A 27,366-nucleotide genomic window follows, 5' to 3' on the forward strand; every position below is an offset into this window, starting at 1 on the left:
AGCATATAATATATACGTATAATATAATAACAAACTAGCAAATAAATAAACAGCAGATTTCTGTATATTGATTTTGTATCATGCAACTTTACTGAATTCATTTATTAGTTCTAACAGTTTGTTATGGAGCCTTCAGGATTTTCTTTATATAATATCAAATAATTTTCAAATAGTGAGTTTTACTTCTTCCTTTTCAATTTGGGTGCCTTTTATTTCTCTTTCTTGCCTAATTCCTCTGGCTAGGGCTTCCCCGTTCTATGTTGAATATGTAGAACCATTTTGAATTCTTAGTAAGGCAAATCCTATGTCTCCATTTCTTTAAGTCCAGTTTGTTGGAAGTTTACTGTATGTCTTTGGTGGAGTCATGTTTCCCTGATTCTTCATAATCCTCATAACCTTGCATAGGTATCTGAATCTGAAGAAGTGGACACCTCTTCCAGACTTCATGGACTGAATTTGGTAAGGATAGACCTTCTGCTGCAGGTGGGAGCACACGGGATCCAGTGTGCGACCTTGTGGTGCTGGGCTCCAAGTGCAGGTGTGGTAGCTCCAGCTCTGCAGAGTGCAGTGCGGTGGCTCACTGGGTCAGGCCGTGGCTTGCAAAGCATTGACAGTTGTGTGGTCTTTGGTGAGTGTTGCTGGACCTCCACAGCAGCTGCAGGGGCTGATGGGTCAGCACCTCCTCCAAGTCCATCATCTAGGGACCAGGGCAAGCAGCAGTAGTGGCCCCATCCTGTCGTGTACACACATCCTGATGCAGGGCCTGTGACAGGTGCCTGTGCTGAAGCAGGGGCTGGTTGCAAATCCACATGTGGTGATGGGGGTGAGGGCCAGCCAACAGCAGGTACACTGTCAGCTGTGGGGGTCCTGCCTGTTGCATGCTGTATTTTGCTATGGACACATGGCAGTGATGGGGTTGGGCCAGGGATGTACAGGTGCATAGCTGTAGGGACCAGCTGCTGGTGAACCTAGTGGGGCAGGCCAGTGACAGAAGACAGGGCTAGGTCTGTCGCACACGCAACTGTGGGGGACTTGGCTATCATTGTGCTCTAACGTGGCCGCAGGCTCTTTCCTGTGCACGATGCAGTTTAGGCCGATGACAGGCATTTAGCTGGTGGTGTGTAAGTGCATAGTGTTTATTTTACTTAACAAAATTATTTATTACCTACTACATACAAGTTATCTTAGAACCTGTTCTGTATAGTGTAATTAACTATGACATTAGACATTCCATTTGAGGTACTTATGTCTTGTACTCTGTTATAGTTGGTTAATGTTAACTTGTATATAACTTCTGTATCAGTAAGTTTTCTTAAATCTTTTACATATACTTAATGTTTAATAAAAGTACAGTTAAAAAAATAACAACTAACCCACAACCTAGAGCATATCTACCAATTTATCACTTGAGTAGTGGGCTCATTTTGAACTTTCCACACCAGAGCATGAGGTCTGTATAAAAATTCAGGGGCTAACAAATTGTGAAATTTATTCCTCATTAGTATTGGTGCATAAAAACATAAGAAAACACTTCTGGAAAATTATTCTTAATAACTCATATTTTTTATATTTAAGATTATATAAATATCCTGTTAGCATAGAATCTGATGGGTGTTGATGTCCCTTGGTAATAGAGGACATTGTATGTCCTTCATATTCTTACCTGATTACATTACTATAAACAAACTTTTCAGAGTCAGTTTACCTGTCTTCTCTGAAATGGAAGTCTCGAGACAGCTTCTGTCATTCAACAAGGTGACATAGATCCTGGTGTCTGAATGACTTTGAAAAGTCAATCTTTTACAAAACTTTTTAGATGTAAAAAGTTATTCTTAAGGCTAATTTTTTATTGCTGCCTTTTATCTAAATCATATTTAGCCCTAAATTTTTTTCAAATGTAATTTTGAAAACATGTATACTACAAGGTACTTACCAGTATTATCACCAATATAAACCTCTAGGGAATATTTTCAACTTTAATTTACATATGAAAATTTTTGGAACCCTGGGTCAGATTTTTAAGTTACTTTTTCATTCTACTTAATCCCTGAAGAGGATATAAGCTTTTGCCAGTAAAATGGCTAGGTAATATAAAGGATTATTTGGTCCAAAATGTTATTGATGCAACTGTTGAGAAACCCTGATCTCTGGGGTTTACATTATAAATGTTGAATTTATCACAGTGTACCTTTGCACAATGTTATATTCATGTGTAGTTTAAAGCCTTTACAACAATATACTTTGATTTGCTCCCATCTTTTGTGCTATTGTTGTTAGTATTTCCATGTGGGAATTCCTTCCAGGCATTGCTCAGAAAGTTAAAATTTTTTTCAGGTACTAAGAGAAACCCGTTGAGAGATTAGAAAAACAGAAAAAAGGTATTATTATTATAACTCTTCTGTGAGAATTAAACATTATTCATCAACACAGAGATCTTAGAATCTACTGACATCAAGTTGAAAGCAAGAGCAGAAATGATGACATGTGGAATTGGAAGTTAGGGCTGACATTTCTGGGAAGTGAGAAACGAGTGGTCATGATGTATTCAGTTAGTCTTAATTGCAGCTGTTGCCACGTGTTTGTGGCCCTGTCTAGTATTAACAGTGAATTATTCTTGCAAATAAAATAAATATTATTATGCTAATGTGCATAGTGTACTTTATACAAATTCTGTGAGTGGTGCTCCAGGTAATAACAGATACTAGAAGCATGTGAATTTCAAGAAAAATTTTCCTGTTGTGCTATACATATGTGGTATACACATTACCTTCTAGGTACTGTTGGTTCTCCACGCTGATGATTTCAAATTGTACGTCTGCCCAAATGATTGAACCTCTGTTGTGTAATCTGTAGTGGCAGTTGCTGCAACTATTTCCAGAGCAAGCCATGCAGAATTCCCTCTATAATCTGCCTGGGGTATATATGTTATATGTTTCAGTGGTTCTTGTTGTGAAATGTGGTCAAAATTTCAAGAGTATCTGTAATTCAGATTATAATGTTTTCTGAGGATGATTCATAATTTCCTTACTACTAAAATAATTGGAGTCTGTAATAAAATTCTATCTTGTTTCTCTAAGCTGTTAAGGTTAAGTCTTAACAGCACTGGGTATATTAGCAGCATTCAGGAAACAATGGGCTCTTACTATCCCTGGCCTGTGCAGAATGTAGTCTATAATCCAGGATAAGTGGTTATCTGTTTCTTGAATTTGTTGCTTACATGATTTTCATCCTGTTATCCTAGGATAGTAACACCTTTGAATGTTTCTAGTAATTGTCTTGCTTTCTAACTGTAGTAGGTTGAAATATTTATCTTCTTTAAAACTTGTTGATATTCTTATTTAACTACATGCTGGCTGTTTGGCTTTAGGTCAGAGATGCGTGAGAATGGAAGACATGGCAGAGAACTTGAAGAACATTTTGGCTTTTTAGCACTCCCTCAGAGTGATGTGGCTGAGATATATCAGAATGGGATAAGTACCAAAGCATCTACACTGAAGATATTAGGAAATCCTCTTCTTGGAATTTATATATTTAGACATGTTGATGTTGCTTTGAATTATGCTCATTGTAGAGGCACTCCTGTAGAAAGTATTATAATTTTAAAGGTAGGTAGCATAAAACAAATATTAAATATTATATTCAGTTTGCTTTAAATTGACCTGAACATATTTTCCTTTCAATGTGAATTATTAATATTTTTAAGTTGCGTTAGATAAAATAAATGTATTTTATTACTGTCATCATTATTCGAAATTTTCCCATTTCTGACTAGTTGGGTGTGCAGCATAAGACAAAACTCCCAGGTAAGCAAAGGCACCCTTTTATCCTTCTTTGTCTTTCAGTGTGTACTTTTTTTGTCTTGATTGACTCTCTTCTTTCTTTCCTTCAGGCCACAATTAATACCAGAGTGTTAGAAGAGTCAAAACATTGGTTATATAATTCTGACTTAAGCTAAAGTTACTAAACTCTCTTTTAGTTAATAGTATTATGCAGTGTTTCTTAGTTTTGATACTTTTGCCATGCTTTTAATTAAGGTGATGCAAACATTAAGCAAAACAGATATGTGGGATTTCTGAACTATTTTTGCAACTTTTCTAAAAGTCTAAAATTACTCAAAACTAAAAAAAATAAGGCTTACAAGTTGAATCTTAAGCATCAACAGACAAATTGGTTAAGATACACTTTTTGGTTAATTGCAGCTTTGCCAGTACTACTGAAATCACAGTAGGTAGCCAGGAACCTCAGTTGTGCAACTTAGGATGTATGTACATCCACATAAAACCATTGGTTCATCTGGTATCATTCCTTATATGTTTAGAACTCAAATATTATCAAATTCATAAGCCATAATACTAAGAAGCTCCAAAAAGCCCATTTGTAACCAGTTACTTTTGTTGTATGTCTGTACTTAGTTTCTGTCTGTATATGCAGTTATGCACATATAGTTGTAATTAAAATGTTCTTTATATATACAACTTGCTTTTCTCATTGATTATAAAATAAACATTTTCCATGCTACTAAATATTCTTCTGTAATATCCTTTTTGAATGTGTATCCTACAGTGTACACAGCTCTACCATACTTTACATAGCACATTTTTTATATTTGCAATGTAAGGTAAGTTATTTGGTTTTTTGCTTTTGTACTTTTAAATGCTACCTTTTAGTTTTTTTGTAGGTACACTTTTACAGACACCTGTGATTATTTGCTAATAATTAATTGGTTAATTCTGTATCAAATTAAGAGTTAAAGCTGTATGTACATACACTTTTACAGCCTTGATATGTAATGCCAGTTGTCCTGAGAAGGGTTATAGTATTGACAATTCCTATCCACAGTGTGTGGGAATGTCTGTTATCTCACACCTCACTAACTGTACGGGCATACCTCCTTTCATTGCACTTCTCAGATCCTGTGTGTTTTCAAATTGAAGTTTTGGCATAACCCTGCATCAAGCAAGTCTGTTGGTGCCATTTTTCCAACAGCATTTGCTCACTGCACATCTGTCACATTTTGGTAATTTTCACTTTTCAACTTCAGGCTTGTTACAGTTTTTTAGGGTGATCTATGGTCAGTGATTACAACTCACTGGAAGCTTAGGTGATTGTTAGCAATTTTTAGCAATAAAGTATTTTTTAATTAAGGTATGTACCATTTTTTTTTAGACATAATGCTATTGGGCACTTAATAGACTATTTTATAGTATAAACATAACTTTTATATGCACTGGGAAACCAAAAAATTCATTTGACTTGCTTTATTGTGGTTGTCTGAAACGGAACATGCAGTATCTCCAAGGTATGCTGTATGTTACACTTAAAAATAAATCTTTGCCAGTTGTGATAGTTTCTCATTGTTCATTGAGCTTTTTTCCATAGTTATTGCTGAGTTTAAACATTCTGCATATATTTATTAATATTTAGTGAATTGCCTATTAATGTCCTTTGTCACTTGTGTTTTTCTCCAGTTGGTTTGTAAGCATTATCAATTAAAGCATATCTTGAGAGTTAGGCTCTTCTGTGTATAATGTTTTATCACTTAATGTTTTCTTTTTTTAAAACAAACCTTATTTTGGGGCTAATTTAAATTTACAGAATAGTTACATATAGTACAGAAACTATTTGTATACAATCTACCCAGCTCCCCTAGTGTTAATATTTCACATAACTATAGCACATTTGCTTAAACTAAGACACATTGTATATGTCAATTATATATCTCAATAAAAAAGTAAAAAATAATAAAATGGAAAGAAAGTAACATTGGTGCAGTCCTACTAATGAAGACTATTTGGCTTTTACCAGTTTCCCACTAATGTGTTTTTCTTCCATTATCCAAATGCCACATCATTGCATTTAGTATTGTTTCTAATTATGAATGAATGTACTATTTAAAAATAACCGTAATAGAATTGCTAACTTAAAATGTGTACTTATTTTCATATTAACTGCACATTCTTCTGCTTTTTATCATTTAATTACGTTCATCTCTTTTAAAAATTTTGTACTGATTTGCTTTGATGTACTTAAAATGTACATCAAACTTAAAATGTACAGAAATGTAGAATATTTTACAGTGAAATGTTTGTTTTTGGTTCATGGTTTCTTTGCACATGTTTAGAAAATAATTCTCACTTTGAAATTAGATATATAGTTCTTTTTTCCCTATAATGTTTGTATTACTTAAATATTTAACTTGTTTGGTATTTGGTACATGGATTAAGAAAGGAATTTAATATTTTTCAGTTGAACACCATTTATTGAATAATCTGTTTTTGCTTCACTTTTTTCATATGGTGTTTTCATATTGTACTATATTTCAATAGCTACCTGGACTTACTTTGTTTAGTTCTTTTTTTTTTTTTTTTACCCTCTCTGCCTTTTCTTGTGATAGTACCATCTTTTTAAAAAGCATTTAATATCTGGAAGTGTAAGTCACCTCTCCTGTTTCATCATTCTTTATCTTTGACCCAAAATTTTTTTCAAAAATATTTTTAAGTTTTCTGGGCTATTCTTATTTAGTTTTCCAGATAAATGTTCAAAGTAAAACTCATTTCTACTAATAGACTTTCTGAACTTTTTATTGGAATTACTATAGTCCTGGAGATTAATTTAGGAGCAAATTGACATAATTACAATAAATCATCCCATTCATCTGGGACATGACTTACCTCCGTTCGTACTAATTTCATTAAGAAAGAATGTTGGCCTAACTTTTCTGCTTTTCTGTTCTAGTATGAGTGTTTAAACTGTTTGGGTGTATTTTTATGGGTTCTTTTTTTAATAGGTTCTCTTTGGAAAAGTGAAAAAAATTCAACCTTCAGTGAGTAAAAACAAAGTTTCTTTGGATCCTTCTCCTAACTTTGATTGCCATATGTCAAGAAATACACCTTCTCTGAAAGACTCCATTGAGCTACAAGCCTACAACTCAGCAGTATGTTATGTTTTTGGTTCATTTAACTACTTGAGAGTGATGTGCTTTTCATGTATTCACATGACACAAGGTTTAAAACGACTTCCCAAAATATTATATGAAAATCTCTTAATTCATTCAGTATCTTATGACCTTAAATAGTTAAAGCTGTTTTAGTATGTGTGATCTGGGGATGTTAGTAAAGACGTTTCCAAATTTAAATATAACTTTGTTCAAAATGCAGCAGCTGCCTTTATTTAGATGTCCCATAGATGATATACTAACTTACAGAACATGCCAACTTTTTTTTTAAAAAGGCTATTTTAATAGAATGTTACTGATCTTTTGTACTTTGCAAAAGGCAAAAAAGCTTATACGTTAGTCATGAGATGTGAAACAGTAATTTTCTATCATTAGTTGCTACGACACCTATAGATCTTTAATCTACAGAGGACTAAATTATATATAATATGTTATATATAATCATATGATTAAATGAATATAAATCTTCTAGAAGTATATATATGCTCTTACATGTAAAATGTTTTGAACTATTGTTATTTTCCCAATTAACATTTCCTACCAAATGAAATACAGAATAGTGGTTCACACCATATGCAAACCATTTAAATTTTAATGGAAAAATACTTTTTTTGTTTAAAAATAGATTGTGTCTGCTTCTGCTAGCATTGGTAGCCTACTAAGGAAAAACTATGTGGTGGGAAAAAATAATTTCATACATCTTCAAAAAATTAGGGTTGAAAGGGGTAGGGAGGGAGAAGGGTATATGGAAGCAGATGAATAAGTAACATCATGCAGTTACATAGTTTTAAAAAATATCTTATTCAAGCATACTCTACTAAACTTAATCAGCATAAAAATGTTCTTCATTCTTTTTTATCTTTCAGGTATACTTCTATGAATACAATGATTTATCAAAGCCAGTAGATAAACCTAGGCAGTGTCTTCCATATGCAATAGTAACAGTAAAATTTGTGACTCAAAAGGTAGATAATGGACACTTCATGGCATCTTTGAAATTCCCCTCAACAGGATTTCCTAGGAGGGCTGGTAAGATACATATCATTCTACTTTGGTAGCATTTATGCTGGTCTTAGAACTTCTGAATATTATTTTCTAATACAGTATGAGTCTCTAAGCAAAATAGTTGTATTTACCTATTTTCAGTTTTATATATCTAGAATCATACTGCAGATATGTTTGTGACTTCTTTTTGCTTACTATTATGTTCATGTGATGCTTCCATGTTGATATGTATAACTAAGTTTCTTCATTTTTATTCATATATATATATGTATGTACACACACACACATTATTCCAATTGTGACCATACACGATTTCTTTGGGGCTATTTGGATGCTTTTCAGTTTTCTTCATACTCCAAACATTGCTATTTTGAACATTCATGTAAGTGTTGTCTCAGTGCATATGTAATTTACATATGTACAGGAGTTTTTCTGTAGAGTATTTGTCTACATCAGGAATGTGGAGCTTAATCCTAAGAGGATGTCAAACAGCTTTCAAAAGTAGTTGCATCAGGTTACATAATTACATCCTTGTCAACTCATATACTTTAAAAAAAACGTTTGTTTCTGCTAGCCTAGTGAGTGTGATATGTTACATTATCAGCTCAAAAAGAAACTGTACCCTTTAAAAGCTATCTTATCTCTTTCTCCTCATACTCCCTACCCCTAAGCAAGCACTAATCTGCTTTCTGGCGGTCTGTATTTCCTTACCCTGGGCATTTCTTATAAGCAGAGTCATAAATATGCGGCTTTTCACTACTGGTGACTTTCACTTAACAGTGTTTTGAAGTTTTTTGCATGTTGTAGTATGTGTCAAGTACTTCATTCCTTTATATAGAATAATAATATGTTCTATAAGTACACCATGTGATATTTTTCGATATTTGTATTGTTTCCACCTTTCAGCAATTATGAGTAATTCTTCTATGAGCATTGTTGTACAAATTTTGGTGTAGATGTGTTTCATTTGTCTTGGGTAATAGCTAGGAGGGAATTTTGAGTCATATGGTAATACTCTGTTAACTGAAGCACTGCCAGACTATTTACCAGAGTGGCTGTTCTCTTTACGTTCACACCAGCAGCATATGAGGGTTAGGATTTCTCCACTTCCTTGTTAACACTTGTTATTATCTGACTTTTTTATTATAGACAGCCTAGTGGGTTTCAAAGTGGAGTTTTCAGGGTGTAAGTTTTACACTTCTTTTGTTACTTTCATTCCCAAGTATTGTACTTTTTTTACTTTGTTTTGAATAGAGTTATTTTCTCTATTTCATTTTTATATTGTTAATGGTGAGAAATCCTGTCTGCACCTGCTTCACATGTAGCCTTCCTGCCAAGGTTGGCCCTCCTGTGGAGCACCCCAGGACCACCAGCTTGTGCCTGTTTGGGTGCCTCCTGTACTGAGGTCTCAGGACCCCCAGCCCAGCTTACACATAGTACTTTTACAGCTATTCACGTGCCATATTTACTTAACCAATCTCATATAGATAGATAGGATTCTAACTGTCAGCTGCTTTGGGTTTTTGTACTAAAAATTCTCATACATATTTCTTGGGATTTTGTGCAAGTATATCAGAATAGTAAATGGGTAAAAGTGGATTTGCTGGATATAGATGATTATACATTGCATATTGATGAATATTATAATTTATTTTCCCGGAAATTAGTACCAATTTATACTCCCATGAACAGTATATAAAAGAGTGCTTATACCTTCACGGTATAACTTACCCTCAAAATCTTTGCTAATCTAAAAAGCTTTTAATTATGACTCTTACTGTTTGTTTAGTGGGGTTGGATGTCTTTTTGTATTTGTTGTCAATGTCTGTTTAATCTTGTTCATATGCTTTGCCCACTTTTCTATTGCTTAGTCTATTTATTGATCCTTTGAAGAAGTGTGTATACTCTTTATATGTTCTAGTATATGTGTAATTATGTACTACACTTGTCTCATTCAGAATATAATTTTATACTAATTTATCCTAAGTTTTGTTTATTGTGCATTTTGACTAAAATATTTAATTTATATGTAATTGACATAATTTTAAAATTTTTGGTTTTCGGGTTTCCAGTCATGCTTAGAAAGTACTTTCTAACCTCAGAATTAGAGAACTATTGCCCCATGTTTTCTTCCAATATTTTGTGGGGTATTTTTTTTTCAATGACTTTTATTTTCATGTAAGGAGATATAGGAGCCCACCTTTCCTTTTTTTCTATCCACTACTGCTCCTACTCTTAAAAATTATGTCTCTATTTATGGTCCTATTTCCACTATAGTTTACTGTAATTAAAAAGTATAATTACAAATGGCTATAGAATTTAGAAATCTTCAACAAAGCTATCTTTTGATACATTGTGATAGTGAACCTCATGGTACTTCCCAGTGATAGGATTATAACTTCATATATGTCACAAATCTCACAAGCAATTTCTCATCATTAATATGTTCTGATAAAGGTATTTTTATGGTTCTTACTTAGCCATGAATACTTTGTGAACATTTACTTGTTGAATATGCCTTTCTGTAAGTTATTTTGTTATTACATGTAGTTCTTCATGAAATTTTAGGAATAAATTTCTATGAATTATAAAAGGAAGCTTGATTTTATTTTCCTGGTTTTTATTTACATATATTATTTGCAGGAATACTTATTTCACTGTGTAGCAGGGGTAGAGGTTTTTGCACTTGGGAAGGGTTGTTCTTTTTGTGTGTGTGGAATCTTTTGGAACTTTTCTTCTTTGCTTCTCCACCTCCTTCCCTTTTCCTTTCCATTTTGTTCCCCTGTGGTAGAGGGAAAAGAAGCAAGGTAATGGTAGATAGAGGGAGACAGTTTTTCCTGTTAATATGTGTATTCTACTACTAAATATCTGAACAGAGGAAATTAAACAAATCCCATGAGCAGTGTGCTTTCATTCCTTTTTCTATTTCATAGTATTTGTGAGAATTCAGATTTTTTTATGACAATACTTTTTTAATAAGGTTTCTAGGACAGAATTTCATGCTACATCATTTATACTTTATTGGTTTGTTACTCATCATCCTCTTTTCTCGTAGCTTATTCTCCTGAGAACATATTTCAGTCATCATTAAGTTGATGAACTTTCCATTAAGATCACTCATGATGTAGTTTATTTGTATTAATGGAGTTGTCTGTAAAAACACATTTTCTTCCTATTTTTCCTTATTTTCCTATTATTTCCACAGGAAGAACATGCTCTCTGAATAACTGTACAGTGGCCAAAAGAATTGGAAAAGGAAAAGATGCTACTATCATCTATGAGCATTTCAGGAAACCTGTAAATCCCTTTCTTCAGGAAAACTGTTTATGCAATTCAGAGATAAATCCTTCCAACTCAAATATTTCTAATTCCTTTATAAATGTGCAAAATGGAAATATTTCTGTACTTGAAACATACAGTGAACAGATGGAGCCCAATTTAGCAGAATGTAGAGATACTTCTCAAGCACCTGCGTATGTTTCGGGTCTTTCATCTATTCCCAGTGATACCAGAGAAAGTGTTAATGGTGACGTCTTGTTAAATTCGGCAAATCTTAAAAATGTTTTAAGTGGTTTTTCTTCTGCACTTCCCCCCAATAATAATACTGGCTTCAGCACAGTTTTTACTTCAAAACTCATCAAAGACCCACGACTGATGAAGAGAGAAAAAAACATGGAAAAGCATAATAATAATACAGGTTTAAAAGAGGTTTTGCCACTTGAGAAGAGTTTAAATTATGTTAATTCAGAAATAGACCTATCATCTGTGCCAGCTAATTCAGCCTCCTCATCTGAAGTCATATTGGGCGATCATGCTATTCTTACTGATTGTTTTGATACCCATTGCTTCAAAGTTTCTTTTGATAATTCACAGTCTCAGGCTGACCACATAGACTCTAAAAACTGTGATTATATAACTCCCAATAAAATTACCACGGCAGGGCAGTGTAAGAACCAAGACAATTCTTCCTGCCTAGTGTGTTCGTCAAATGTCGGGTCAAAGGTTAAGAATCAAAAACAGGGTGAGGAAAAAGCCCAGAGATTCCAACAGAGAAGCAACATCCCACTTTCAGCTGAACAAAACAATGAGCCACATAACTCTTACGAATCAGTGCATACTTGTACCCAAGGGTATGATAGTCACATCTCTCACAACTCACAGTCTTCTTCTGATCTAAAAACTGTTTATCATTCTGGTCACCAAATATCTGTAGTTCCACTTCAAAGGAAAGAAGGCATACACAAGTACATTCAAAATATTGGAAGTATGAGAAACTTCACTGGCCCAGAAGACAATCCCAAACATAGAGAAAAGCAAAATTTGTGGAAAGAAATTGATAATCATTTTACTAAAGAAACAAAAATCAGCCCAGTAGATAATTACATTTCCTTACACCAAGAATACAAAGATGATGAGAGTCTTGATTCTTTTGGAAAAAGTTGTAATCAAAAATTAATTATGGAGGAGTTGGAAGTACCAAAATCTTCCACATCTACCACAAAAGATAAGTATGGGCTGGATCATCAAGTACCGAAATTGCAAAATAAACTTACTCCAAGAGAGGCAAGCCTTTCACAAAATCCTCAGATCTCCTTCGAGTATAAAGATAACATGAATACAAGCTTTGCCATTTCTCAAAAACTAATAGAACTGAAATTGGGAAAACCAGATCAGAACAGTGTTGGCATTATGACTGATGCCTCACAGGAAACAAAAGATGCTCCACAGGCCAGAGAACTACCAGTTGAAACAGTTATTTCATCCCATGACATTCAAACAGCTTACGACAATTCAAATTGCAGCATAGCCAGAGAACAGACCTGTGTCCACAGGAAAAATGAAAATGATCCAGTGACATTAGAGAACATTCTAAGAGACAGTAAAGAAATGCCTCACATTTACGATACAGGTCAAGATCATACTCTGTTTTATAACGCACAGTTGAACAGTGATACACACCTGAATATTGATTTTAAGGGACAAAGAGATAATAGTAAAGAAAACCAAAATGAGGCTAAAAAGGAAGACATTGCTTCATGTACAGAAAATAACACAGAGAATATATATGAAGAGCAGCAGGTTTCTCACACAGACAAAAATTTCACCACTATAGATGAAAAGATGAAGAATAAAAATTACACTAGTGTAGAAATTCCGAGTTCCAAAGAATTTTATACTACATTTAATTTGACTTGGGGAAAAAAATATGTATCAACAGCAACCGCATTACCAGAAAATGAAGATACTGTCACTGCTGTAAAACAAAAAGATACTCGAAATACTAGAAGGAGTGTAGAGCCATCCGTTTCCAGAGCAGGTGCTGACACTGCAGACTCTTCAGCGCTGGTTGCCTCCGATGCACCAGTACAGAGAGCTGGTACTCCGGTGCCTGCAGGGGGCGCAAATCCTAAAGCCCATCAAAGATACATGTTTAAAGAAACCTGGTCTTCTGAGGGTCCTGATTTGAGTTTTTCAGTAAAACATGAGGTTTCTGATAGTGAAGTTAATGTGGATAAAAATAAACTATGTGCCTCATTTCACCAGCCAGTCAGTGACAACTCAGTTATTCAAAGTTTAGGATTGGAAAATGAGATCAAAGTAGGATTAGAACAGTGTGATGACATTTTTCTCTTTCAGCGAAATATCCGATGCTATAGGAATGTGGTCAATGAAGAATCTGACGCTTCATATGAAGCTCTGAATTCTCGTATTGATTGGAAAGGTCTATTAGGAAGCAGTCATGGACAGACAGAAGTTTTTAAAAACCCCACAAGAAGGGATAATAGTGATCAGCATTACTCTGGGGAAGGTAATTGTTTTTATGCCCCTTCACAAAAAGGCAAAGCACAGATCTTCAATCCAATTTTACTCCCAGATCTACAAGTTAAAATTACTAATATATTTATGCCAGAATTAAGTCCCACTGTTGAGTCCCTTGCATTGAAAGATAATTTTCATAAATATGAAACTGATGCCTCAAGACCAGAAGTAAATGAGGGGAAAGTTCCAGGATTTGAAATTGAGTCCCAGTGTTCTGGTGAAAATTCACATTATCCATGTGAAGATAAATTTGATAATATAAGGCAAGAATCAGGTCTAGTAAGTAAATCTGAAACCCCACTGTCATTTTACTTGAGTCATAATACACATGTGAATCACATGTCTGTAAAACAAAACAGTGGACCTTTGCTTACTAAGCCTTCTAATGTCACGACAAATAATGAAAGGTGTTCCTTGACACAGTCAAAAACTAATAGTAATGATACTAGAAGTAAAAAGGACACAGAATCAAGAATTATCAAAAGGAAGTCACAATCACCTTTTAGGGACCAGAACTTACCACATAAAGATTTAAGACATCATGAGATTTATGGAAAGAAAAAGAGGTTAACCAGTCAAGACTCATCTGAATGTTTTTCTTCATTATCCCAAGGACGAATTGAAACCTTTTCAAAGTCAGAAAAATACATTAGGAGTGTCCTGGATATTCTACATAGTGAAGCATTTTTATGCAAAAGCAAACGTATTTCCAGAAAACTTGACAGAGCTGCTCTTCACTTAAAAAAAGCTCATAGAGGAGTTCATGCATCTTTGCAGCTTGTAGCTAAAGTGGGAGGAATAAGAAAAGGCCCATTACCAAAATCATATGCCATAATATGCAATAATTTCTGGGAAAGTTGTGACCTTCAAGGTTATAGTTCTGTCTCTGAAAGAAGATATTATTCCACTAAGCATTTTTCATCAAAAAGAAAATACAACAAACCAGGAGAGAAAAGAGCTTTGGAATTTGAAGTTGATAAATCATTAACTCATGTATCAAAGTATGAGTCTTATAAAACAAATGGAAAGAGAGTCACAAAGTGCTTTTCTAAGAAAAACGTGGCCAGCAGTGTCTCCAGAAGTCATACCACTATTCACGTGAGAGAATTTTGTGATCAAGAGTATCTTGACACACAGATACCTCTTTGCTCCACATCCCAGAGTACTAGTCAGTCAGCTTATAACAATTGCAGTGTGAAAAATCCAAGATCATCAGAACTTCAGCCCTTTTGTGGAAAAAGTGAGTATCTGTTTTCCCCAGTTCACCCAGATCAGAAACTAACTAAAGAAGAAAATCAAATAGACGTAAAGTTCTTACCTAACATCGGTAAATATGTAAAGCTAGAGAACCCTTCAGCACATAATAATATTAAGGATGCAGCAGAAGAAAAGAATTCTGAGGCTAATGAAGTAATAAATAAAAGTAAATCAGTAACTTTAAGTTGCATAAAAGAAAATGTAAGTTTTAGTACAGAGCAAAATTATAATGCAACTTGTATAGCTCACACAAAGGTGAAAACTGACATAGTTATTTCTATTTTAGAATCAAATGTGAAGCACTTTTTAAATGTTGATATCTACAAACCAGATAACTCTACTTTATGTGGTTATAAAAGAGATCTGGACATAAATTTTCCTACAGAAAAAGGGACAGTGTCTAATGAGAGCTCTAAACCAGATGTTACAGGAAATTTCCTTATGGACCCATTAAATCTAACTCTGATAACAAGCAAAAAGTGTACCAGTATTCCTCAATTATCACCACCTGCTACAGTGACAGATAGTGAGGGAGAATCTTCCCAATCTTACTTGGATAAACAGAGAATTACTGCTGTAAATTCTGTTGTAGCATCCACCAGTGTATCACACTGTCAGCAAGGATGTGGTGCAGAGGAGCTTCTACAGACAGAACAATGCTCTTCAAATAACTGCTTTCACATTGACAGGAATGAAATAAATGTTACTGAGAATTCCGAGTTGGGTCTTCCATCAATAACTGAAGAAAGTATGAGTTATGGGAAAAATACAATGGCACTATTTCCCAATGATAGTTCTTTGCCCTTAAAAGATAATATAAAGAGTTCTTCAAAAAAATGGATAGCAAAGAAAGACATTCAGGACAGAAAAATGTGGGAAGTTAAACAAGCAGAAAAAGCAAAAGATTCAAATCACAAAAAAAGCACCTCTGAAGGATCAGCTAAGACTGACAACAAAAGTGAAAAGTTTTTAGAAGACTCCTACTTAAGTGAGAAAACAGTTAAAAACAGTTTGATCGATTCTCATCTAAGCATTAAGAATACTACTGAGGTAGTCTCTTTGAATAACACAGTTTCTAATAAATTTAACAAAAGAGAAAAAGAGGGGAAATTTAAAGTTAGTAAAGACTCTCAATCTGACTGTACGTTACATTCAGAAACAGCCTATAATTCCAGACCAGGCATTGTAGGGATGAATCGTGTGCCTATTTCACATGCTCACTCTGAAATCTCCAAAGTCACTACTCAGAAGCAGCCTACATCATACATGAATGAATTAAAAGAAAAACATTGCTCAGCTAATCCTTCGGCTCTCATAGCTAGTAGGCTGGCTCAAATTTTGAGGAGGGCAGATGAAGCATCATCATTGCAGATTCTGCAAGAAGAAACTAAGGTTTGTCAAAATATTCTTCCTTTATTTGTTGAAGCTTTTGAAAGAAAGCAAGAATGTTCACTTGAACAAATCTTGATTTCAAGAGAGCTATTGGTAGAACAAAAACTGTGGAATAATTACAAACACAAATTAAAACCATGTGCTCTTGACTCCTTGGTGGAACTCCAAATGGTGATGGAAACTATTCAATTCATTGAAAACAAAAAACGGCTCTTAGGAGGTGACCCAACGTTCAGAAGCTTGCTTTGGTACGATGAGACATTGTACAGTGAGCTGCTTGGCGGGCCACGTGGATTTCAACAACAATCCAATTTCTATCCTGCTTTTCAAGGAAGATTGAAATACAATGCTTTCTGTGAGTTGCAGAACTATCATGATCAATTAATTGAATTGTTTGAAGAAACCAAAAGGGGAAAAAATTCATACTACAAATTCTTAAAATACAAACGACAGATTAATGAGTGTGAAGCAATAATGAAGCAGTGTTCTGATTGCTTTGACTTTTCTCTTTCTGTTCCATTTGCCTGTGGAGTTAACTTTGGAGATAGTTTAGGAGACCTAGAAATCTTAAGAAAAAGTACTTTAAAGCTGATCAGTGTGTATGGAGACTCTCCTAAAGTGGATTCATATCCAGAAAAACAAGACCATCTGTGGATTATCATAGAAATGATCACCTCAAAAGTTAATTTTATCAAGAGCAATGAGGCAATAAATATTAAAATATCTCTTTATGGTCTGGAACATATCTTTTTTGATGCTGCAAAAAGTCTTGTTTGGAAAGAAAAGAGACAATGTTTCAGTAGGAAACACTCAGGAAAGAAGAACAAAGAAATGCTACTGAAAATGAATCAATATGCTTTTTCTAAGTTGGAGGAGATAAATGATACATTGTCTAAGGATTTCAGCAGTGAACAAATTCCCAGTATTGGGCTTGAGAATACTCTGATTGCTTCCAGAAAGTCAGATGGTCTAATAAACAAAGCAATGATTAACATAGAAAACTGTATGTTTAACAGTACTTTGCCTTCACACCCAGATATCTGTTGTATTAATGAAATTTTGCATCAGGCTGAACTTGCAGACTTAAAAAAATTACAGGAACTCACTTTGAGATGTACCAATCACTTAGAAATTTTAAAAAAATGGTTTCAGGTGCTGCAAGAAGATAACATAGAAAATATTTTTATCACAGAAGAAAATGTTTTGGATATAAAAAACTACAACTATGGGGCTACAATTTTAAAACCGGAAGCCATAGAAACCTACATTGAAATTGTCATGCTCTCAGAAACAGTTCACTTTCTTAAAAACTCAATGGCAAAGAAACAAGACAAACAGAGGTTTCGAGGTATGCTTTGGTTTGATCTGTCACTTCTTCCTGAGCTGGTTCAATGCCAAGAAAAAATGGCTTCTTTTTCCTTTGTTAAAGACAATTCAACAGATTGCCTTTGGCGAGTGATAGAGAGTGCTATTTCTAAACTTAAGAAAGACCTGGATATTATCTACAAATACAGTGAAGCTGTTAATTGTTCATATGCTCTTCATTTGCTCTCAAGAGAACTTGAAGAACTTTCAGAAATAAAAAACCTTATAAGGAAGTGTGACTATCCTATTTCCACATATATTGACTTTGTGCCGTATATAGCATCCCTTAATTACGGAAGCACTGTAACAGAGTTAGAATACAACTACAATCAGTTTTCTACACTGCTCAAAAATGTAATGGCTGCCCCTCAGAGAGATTTAGGAAAAATGGCTCATATCATGAAAGTCATGAAAACCATTGAAGATATGAAGATAAAGTGTTCAGAAAATGCTGAATTAACCATTTCCTTTATCCTGTGCCAAATGATACACAACAGAAAGAAGGCTCTACAACTGAAGAGAAAAGAAAAAATGGATATTCCCATAAAACCTACAGAAAGTATCAATAAATCCAGTGCTTGTGTGAAGGTACCCTCAGTTGCAGAGTGGGTAATGAAAAACATTTCTGATTCCTCTAGAAAACGACCTATCACCGACAACAACTATGAAGACTCTCAGGAACAAGAGAAAAACACTACAGTTTCCAGCTGTAAAAAACAAAAGGTAACAAATGTCTTAAAATGAAACCTACCTAAGTATTCTTTTTGAGAATGAGTCTGTTCTTAAAGCAAACACATAGTTGGCAGACTTGTGAAAACTGAGAATAAATATTGCCTCGCAAAATGATTAACTATAATATTGGATTAAACAATTCATATTATATTTTAAATGATATATAAATGATTCTATATATGAGAGAGACCTTGCAGATGTCTACTTTTAAACTTACAAGTTACATAATTTAGAAAACATTTCTTGGAAGGATGTAAATTTTAATAACTTCTTAAGAGATAGTCCAGTGTTATGAATGTGAGTACCAAGTATTTATTGAGAAGTTTCTGTATAACAAGGCTATCATTAATGTGGTGAATATTATAAACTGGCTGGCTAATGGAGCCAGTGTTCTTGGTCATTATCATCTACATGGAAGACTAGGACAGATATATATATTTTTTATATCATTAATGTACAATTACTTGAACAACATTATGGTTATAGACTCCCCCTATTATCAGCTCCCCCCCCCACATACCCCATTATAGTCACTGTAGGACAGATATTTTTAAGTAGACGATTATGAAGGAATTAGAAGTCCTACATAAATATATATTATTTAACATTTTATACAGTATTTATTATGTAGTTGGCACTGTTCTAATGATTACACAGATACTGTTTTTATTCCTTACAAAATTCTTAATGATGTAGGTGCTATCATATTTAAAGATGTGGAAATTGAGACACAGAAAGGTTAAATAGCTTTTCCAAAGTCACAGAGTTAGTAAATGGGAAAACTCATGTATAAAACCAGGCTGTCTAGCTCCAGAGCCCATACTAACAATTGCCCCTACTTTGCCATCAAAGGCTTCTTAAAATTTCTCAAGAATTTGTCAGCTCAGGAGTTAAAAGAAACCTATATAAAAAATGAAAAGTGGGATTCTTTCTGAGCTTACTCTAATTGTATTAAGTTAGTTCTAGAGACTAAGAAACCAATCATTTATTGTACTGTATTTATAAGAAAATGCTTAATAAACAACCATTTTATAAACATATCCAAAATATAAGAACACAAGTTATGTGTACTCTATCCATCTCAGGGGCAACATGTAAAAAGGTGGTACAAATATTGAGAAGAAAAGCAAACAAAAAAAGTAGAGAACCTTCATTTATCGATTTCATGGAATAACACAGACTAATTCTCTGTCTTATTAGAGGAAAAAAATTATCAGATGAAGGTAAAAATAAGGTAAAAATGAAGTTACAGAAAATAATATGAGCCACGACAGTGCTTATTGATGTTACTTGAAAAATGAGTTGAAATTTAAGATTAGAACAAAAATTTAACTCACTGGACCAAGAGTAAGATAAGCATGGGAAAACTGTTTCAGATTATAGAATGTCGTAAGTATAGGACTAAGTTTGAAATTCATTCTGTATATATTGAACAGTAGTGTCCTGTGACATGTATTTTTCAGTGATTTATAGAGTAGAGATTCTGAATCCAGTTAGAGGTAGTTGTCATCCAGGGCTTAGAAAAGAGTGCTGTTTTACAGAATAAGAAAGGAAAATCCACATTTGACAGATATTCCTTCAGTCGGGTTTAGTGCCTGGTTTACTAAAGAGGGTATAAAAGAGAGAGCAGTCATAAATAAGACTCCTAAAATATGTTGTAAGATGTAGGGATAAAAAGAATGTTGCAGATTGCTTTATTAAAAAGTTTCTCCAAATGTTAATCAACATGGGAAGTCCAGCAGAGTCCCTTGGTTTTAAAGAGATCATTAATGAATATAGTTTTAGACAGTACATCTTAGGTGATGACAGAACAGGCAATTGCAAATATATGATATTAAAATAATATTTATTTGGATTTTAAACTGTCACCAATGTAGGTTTTCTTTGTATATTTTAAACTTAGGTTAACATGAATGATGTCATAATAGTCAAGAGAGGAAAACCAACATTCAAGCGTCCAAGGTAAGAGTTGCCATCAGCCCTATTTGAAGAAAAACTAACCAAAACTGAGCTCATAATAAGGAACAAGACTAAAACATTTATTTATATACTTCTATTGGATCATATATGTACCTTAGGGAACAAGAGTAAGTTAGGGAGAAGAAGGTAGTTTCAGATTATGCACTATCTTAAGGCCTCAGGCATTTGATTTTCATCCTGTTAAGTATTGAAGGGTAATGTCTTGTGAAATGTGTTTGTTCAGTGATTTAAAGAGTAAGGAGATTCTGAGTAGTTAGAAACGGTAAGTCAGCCAGGGCCTAGAAAAATGTGATGTTTTACAGAATAAGAAAGTAACATTTATTTAAAGAATTGACTGGTTTGCTAAAAATAAAGTAATGGAACAAGTAATTAGATTGAGTTTTTCAAACTTATGGATTTTACAGACCAGTCAGATTTCAAAATTGACTAAAACAATATCCAATGCTAACTTACATTACTAAGTGGGAACGTAGGCATAGATACATATTATAAATGTACTACTGTTGTATGAAAGGATATTTTAACACAATAATATGGGAAGGACATAATGTCAAAATAAAGGCTAATTCTTGAAGCTAAATTAATCATTTTTTGAAAAACTATCACTATATTATATTACAAATTGTAAGATTTTCAATTTATGGCAAGTTTCATTTTTTGCATTTTATGAAGGAGAATGAATAAAATAGGAGCTGAAGATAAATATCCTTACTTGGTTTTGCTTCTTTAGAAATACTTCATTTGCTACATGTCTAGAATCCTTTTCTTGGCACATATAACTGAATAGTTGTATAGTGGAGAAGATGAATGGGCTCTTAGAGGGATAACATAAACCGGTTCCATAATCATCTTTATTTTGGTGACTGAATATAGGTATATTTGCTGCTCGAAAAGTCAAACTTTGCCTCATAGCAGGAAAATGAATTCTACTATGAAGCTAATATAGGGCACTTTCTTCATGGAGGAATAACCTATAGAAGAGAGAACATAGAAAGGCAGACCGTACAGGCTACTATCGATCTATGAAGTCAAAACTTCGCTGAAACATCATTGGAAGTGTGATAAAGTCAAAATTGTACTTTGTGGATACTTAGTCAAAATATTATATGGGCTTGGATGACAATGTAGGTTGTTATTAAAGTGCTTTTAAGGGGGCTGGATTAAGTAAAAGTGATGGCTTTTAGTTCCCTAAGATGGATATACAAATTCCAGGCCAGAGATTACTTTCTCTTGGAGGAGTGATAACTTCTTTTTTCTTTTTGGTATGCTCTTTTCCACTGTAATTCAAAGAATTTGATGAAATATCAAAAAATAGAATTACCCTGGGGGACCTGCCTTAACTGTCTGACTCTAGACATTCTCATAATGGGTGCTTCCTTCAGCCTGCCTGAGAGTATCTAAATTTAAGTAGGAATGCCAAGGATATTAAATTGGCAAGATATTTTGGATATCTGCTTTTCCTTTTTCTCAGCCTTTAACAGACAAAATATCTTAGTATTTTGTGAACACATGATCTGTTGGTAGGGGCAAGGTGCAGCTGGTAATTGACCAGTTCTGTACAGCCATTTTTAAATAAAGATTGTCAATAGATTGGAGGTATATGAATTAGAAACTACATGAAAAAACTGAGTAATGATAGTTTCCTACTTTTAAAAGCCTCTATCAGGAAATGTCAAAATAATTTATTACAATATTGGCAGCACTGTGTATTTCTGTATTTGAAATGTGGAGTGTATCATCATCAGGAGACTTATCTAAATTAAAACCAAGGGACTAAAACTGGGAAAATATGTTACATGTGTACTGCCAATAGAGAGAGCAAAAGTGAATGTTAAGAACTCTTCTCCTTAATGAATTTCAAATATGTATTTACACTAACATTTTGTGACTGTATATTTAAAGTTGTTTGTATGTTTGTGTTACACTTAATAGAACTACAGGATCTCATCCTGAAAGTGAAAATGGAATAGGACCAAGTTCATCTGACACTTTGAAAAGAAACCATGTATCTCAAGAAAAGACAGAAATGCAAAGATCACTACCTGGCTCACTACCTTTAAAGAATCTAAAAGACACTTGCAAGTCAAAGTCAGAGGGCAAAATGGACTTAACTAATATTTCATCTGATACTTCAGAAGATTTCACTAGACAGCAGGAAAACTTGAATAGCATGAAGAAAAGAGATGTGAATTTTAGTGCTGCTGACACAAAGAGTGGTAAGAAAGATTGGTGTTCTTTTGCTGTTTGTGACCAAAACAGTGTCGATGGTACATTTTCACAAGACCACGAGACACGTTCACAGAAACTTCTTCACCCAGATCCTGCAGAGAACTCTTGTCCCACAAACGTAAAACCAGGAACTGATGCTTCTCTTCTGCTTAATGCATCAGTGCTTTCAAAGCCTATTTTTTGTTCTGTGAGGGATCTCCGTGCTAATTTAGAAATGAATGACACTGTCATTGAACTTCAAGACAATGAAGTATTAAATTCATCTATTAAAAATTCTACGTACACCAGTTCTTCAGAACCCATGTTCACCCAGAACAAAATTTCAAGTCTGCAAATAAATAAAACAGAGCCTGCAAAAACTGAGTCAAAAGAAAAGCATACTAGAGATACATTGAATCCTAGTACCTTACCTGTTGGAGAATCTGGGAACATAACCCTTAATGTGAATCAAACAAAAAGATATTCTTTCTCTGAACAACAGAATTACGAAAATTCAGAAGTCCTGACTCAGAATTCTGCCACATACAGGAATGGACTTCCACAATCTGCATGTACCCCAATGTACAATTCTTCTGAACATTTGTTTGGAACTTCTTCTCCTTACTATGCTTGGTGTGTTTATCATTACAGCAGCAGTGGTAATTCCATCATGCAGACATACCAAGGGATAACATCCTATGCAGTACAGCCGCCACCTGGGGTGTTCACTGCAGTTGCAAGTACTGTCCAAAACACACATTCTAATCTTTCGTACTCACAGTATTTTGGTTATTTTCCTGGGGAGCCACAAGCGAATTACTTTGTGCCAGTGAATGGGTATTTTCGCTCTCAAATGCCTGTTTCTTACGCTTTTCAGCAGCCTGTGTTTTCCCACTATGCTTCCCACCAGCCATCACCACGGGTTGCATACCATTACCCTCCTAATTCAGGTGTGTTTCCAGAAGCTCCTTGGACTTATGGTGAGTTTCACATGTTTTTTACTCTTATCTTTACACATTTGTGTAAATGTAATTAACAGATGATACACAGCAGTCATTTCTCTGTGCAGATTTATAAACTTGTTCAAATATCAAGCAGAGTCAAATTTGTTAATCAGGTGGAAATCCAGGTACCAAATATCGATTTTAAAAAAAAAGAGTTTGTAATACCAGTAATACGTCCTTAAGTAAAATCCAACTTCAGGGAATAGTTAAGTAAATCATAGTTAATCCATAGCATGAAATAAGCAGGCATTAAAGAGTTTATAAAAGTTTTTAATGACAGTTTTTAAAACTATCACACAAATTTACCTATGTAAGTAAATGCATAGAAATACTGAACTGAACAACATTTTAACTTGTCTGCCTCTGGGTAATAAAATTTGGGGTGTGCAGAGAGTGTTTTCCTCTATTTCCTGGATTTCCTACTGTGAACATATATTATTTTGATAATAGAAATAGAGTTAAAAAAACAAAATGGAAAAAGAAACTTCAGTCAGATAAAGCAAGCTTTTTCTTGGCTCTTCGTGTTCGATTATAATATCCTGGCATAAGTAAATAGGGTTAATTGAAATGTGTTGATAAAACAACTTGGTAGTTTGCCACTAGAACTTGAAAATTTTTCTGTTAAACACAGTTCTATTTGTAAAATAAGATAAGAACATGGGTATTTAAAGTTAAATTGAAATGTCTGTTTACCAGAGTTAAAACAAGATTTTAAAACAATTAGTAATAATTCTGCAAAAACTACTGTTATCCATTAATATCCAAGTAGTCTACCATCATAATAAATGTACTGTAGAATGCACTATAAGTAAAGTTAATCATCTCTTAATGTCTTAAACAGAGAAATGCAAGAGAATTTCTTTTAAATTAAAAAATTGCTTCCCAATTTCTCTTAAATTCTCTTAAAAAATAATAAGTAGAAAAATTTTAGCTCATTTATTCATTCATCTGAAGTGGGCAAGAAGCAGCCTGTTAACATAGTTGTGTTTCTGTTGACTTGATACATTGCTGCTGCCACTCTTAACAATAGCACAGCCCCCACAGTATGTGTAGCAAACCCGTGAAGTCAGTTGGCTACATTTTCTGAAATAGGAGATCTTGAATGTAATTGTTTCATAAAACTTCTCATAGTTTGAGCTTTCTTGTGTTCTTAAGCGATATTGTAATGCTGAAAAATATGTCTCTGGAATCAAGTCAAGCTTTGATTCTCAGAAATTTTTACTGTTACCTCCTTGGGTATATTAGTCAAGTGAAAGTAAAAGGAAAGAAAACGATTATCTACTTATTATAGTACCCAAAAGTAACTGAAAAAATCAAGAGGCAATAAGCACATCTTTATTTTTCTTGGGTGCAAATAATCCACAACGCTCACCTCTCGCCCTGGAACTTCATCCTTCTAAAGATGTGAAAATCTCTGTGACCCACTTAGGGCTGTTTTGCTCATGATACTTGTATTCAACACTGTAAATGGAACTAAAGAAGGGGCCTAATTGAGCCCTGTGGGCGAAAGACTTTACATCCTTTATTCCACTTGATTTCTTACACATACCTGAAAGAGATGTAGAGATACTGTTCTTTTACAGATGAGGAAACTACTCCTTGGAGACCCTTAAATAACTTTCTCAGTATCCCCAGGCTAGTGAAGGGCAGTTGTGCAATTTGAACTGTGATTTCTTTGGCCCTAACTTAACTCAGGTCTTTCCATGACACTGTTATGTGCTGTTAGTCTGCATCATTAGCTTAACTCAAGTATTTGTGATTTTTCTTCCAGTTCCATGGCGCCAAGAACCCTTTCAGCCAGGACATTGAAAACAGTCTTCTGTCTACTGAAATAAAGGAGATTTAACAAGTTTTCCAAGTATTCTTTACTTATATATATTTTTATTTTAACATTTAAAAATATATGTAAATGTGGTAGGAAATACAAACCATATGATCCTTATAAAATATTTAAATGCAACAGTGTATCATATAATGTAATAGGAAATCAATTTCTGACATCTAAGATTTCCAAATTATTTCCATGCAATTATTTTAGTGAACTAGGCTAGTTCACTGAAAATACTAGGCTATTTTCAGTACTCACCTACCCATTAGAAACATTAATGATATTTTGAAATTTATATTTTGAAAGGTTGAAATCACAGCTATTACATTTATGTAAAGCTTTTCTTTGAGATTTTTCTAGTGGAATAAGGAGAGCAGATGTAACATTTAATATGGTTGAGGTTAAGCAGTAGTAAAATCTTTAAAACATGATTTTTGTTTCCAGTGTTTGGCTATATTGCTATGGTAGTGTTGTGCCATTTGACTTAAAAGATTTTTTTTTTTTTACTTGGTTTGGTCATCAGACCAATAATTTTATAATTCATGGCACTTTTTTCATGTCATTTATAATTCCACTGTGTCAAATGTGACAAAATTCCTTTAATTTCAATGTTTTCTAATTCTTACTTGTAAAATATATTCGAATAGAAAACTTGGTTTGCGTATTTTCAGTGTGTGTCCTTAAGTAGAGATTTTTTTTTTAATTTTTATGTTTGAAGTGATTTCAGCATATTATATTGAAATTAAAGCATATTTAACACCTTTTCCTGTAAGAGCCCTTTCCAAGGATTATTTCTTCTGTGTTTGTATTTCACAATTTAAATAGCACTTTTAATGACTTTGAAACAAATAATAGGGAATAATGTCTTTAGTTTATGCCATTAATTCAGTCATGTTTCGGCAATTTAAATAATACAGCACAAATAACAGGTTTTTTAATGCTGTTGGACATAGACTTTTTTTTCCCCTGTTTGATATTCCACGAAGTAAGAAATGTCTTAGTAATAGTCATCGCAGAACAAGGGTGCAGTGTGCAACTATGGCCTTCAGCACCCTCTCTGCCTAACACCCATTCCTGTTTCCTGTAAGATCCCAGTCAAAGGATCCCTCACACTGGACAGATCTTTCTCAAGTGATAGTGGGCCCCGAAATGTGGCGAGATTTGCATTGGCTTATTGAAATCTAAACAGACGGCTATCAAAGCTTAGGTGTTCTCTCAAACTTTTTATGTTATCTAGCACATGCCTTCGAAGAAAGTGTTAATTCAGCCAAATTTATTTTAGAGTAATTAATCTTCAATTTAGAAAAACACTAAGAACCCCCAAAATAAGCCTCTTTGGTCACCTTAACCAAACTGCAACTGGAAGAAATAAGGAATCTGAAAGACTATAGAATTAAAGCAATATCAAAATAGTATGTATTTTTTGTCCATATAGTTCTTTTATTTGAAAATAGTCTGAAAATCAGAACTCCTGAATAGGTATTAAAAGCAGTAATATTAAGTATTATTCAAAAAAGTGACTCTGCCTCAGCCATTGATTTATATTTGGTTATGGAAAGTTGTTACAAGTATTTTATTTAAAATGTTTCTATTAGGTAAACCAGAGTAAAATATTCTAATTAGGGATGCTTTCTTTAAACACCTCTCAGATTCTGTTAATACTGTCTTTGTGATATTTTTATTTCATGAATTTTAGTTTCTTTAATCCAAAAAAAGGAAAATGAAAAACACCTTATTTCAATATTCAGTTACATTAAACAATCTGCACTTCAAAACAGAACATGAAAAAAAATGGAGTATTTTCTTTTTTTCCTCTCAAG

The 27,366-nt window shown here is 33.8% G+C and overlaps 1 protein-coding gene across 2 annotated transcripts in view; it reads left to right on the forward strand.

The window, feature by feature from the left end:
- The window catches only part of TEX15 (testis expressed 15, meiosis and synapsis associated), a 62,352-nt gene extending 36,146 nt beyond the window's left edge, over positions 1 to 26,206 (forward strand). For both annotated transcript variants that reach the window (XM_036995529.2, XM_073219049.1), the window contains exons 5-11: positions 3,368 to 3,605; positions 6,788 to 6,934; positions 7,822 to 7,984; positions 11,166 to 18,517; positions 20,430 to 20,488; positions 22,439 to 23,694; positions 25,490 to 26,206. In XM_036995529.2, coding sequence (XP_036851424.2) covers positions 3,368 to 3,605; positions 6,788 to 6,934; positions 7,822 to 7,984; positions 11,166 to 18,517; positions 20,430 to 20,488; positions 22,439 to 23,694; positions 25,490 to 25,527 — 9,253 coding nt within the window. In that variant the 3' untranslated portion in view covers positions 25,528 to 26,206. The remainder of the gene's footprint in view (positions 1 to 3,367; positions 3,606 to 6,787; positions 6,935 to 7,821; positions 7,985 to 11,165; positions 18,518 to 20,429; positions 20,489 to 22,438; positions 23,695 to 25,489) is intronic.
- The last annotated feature ends 1,160 nt before the right edge of the window (positions 26,207 to 27,366 follow it).

The sequence above is a fragment of the Manis javanica genome, chromosome 12 (assembly GCF_040802235.1).
Source record: "Manis javanica isolate MJ-LG chromosome 12, MJ_LKY, whole genome shotgun sequence".
NCBI classification, from domain to species: domain Eukaryota; kingdom Metazoa; phylum Chordata; class Mammalia; order Pholidota; family Manidae; genus Manis; species Manis javanica.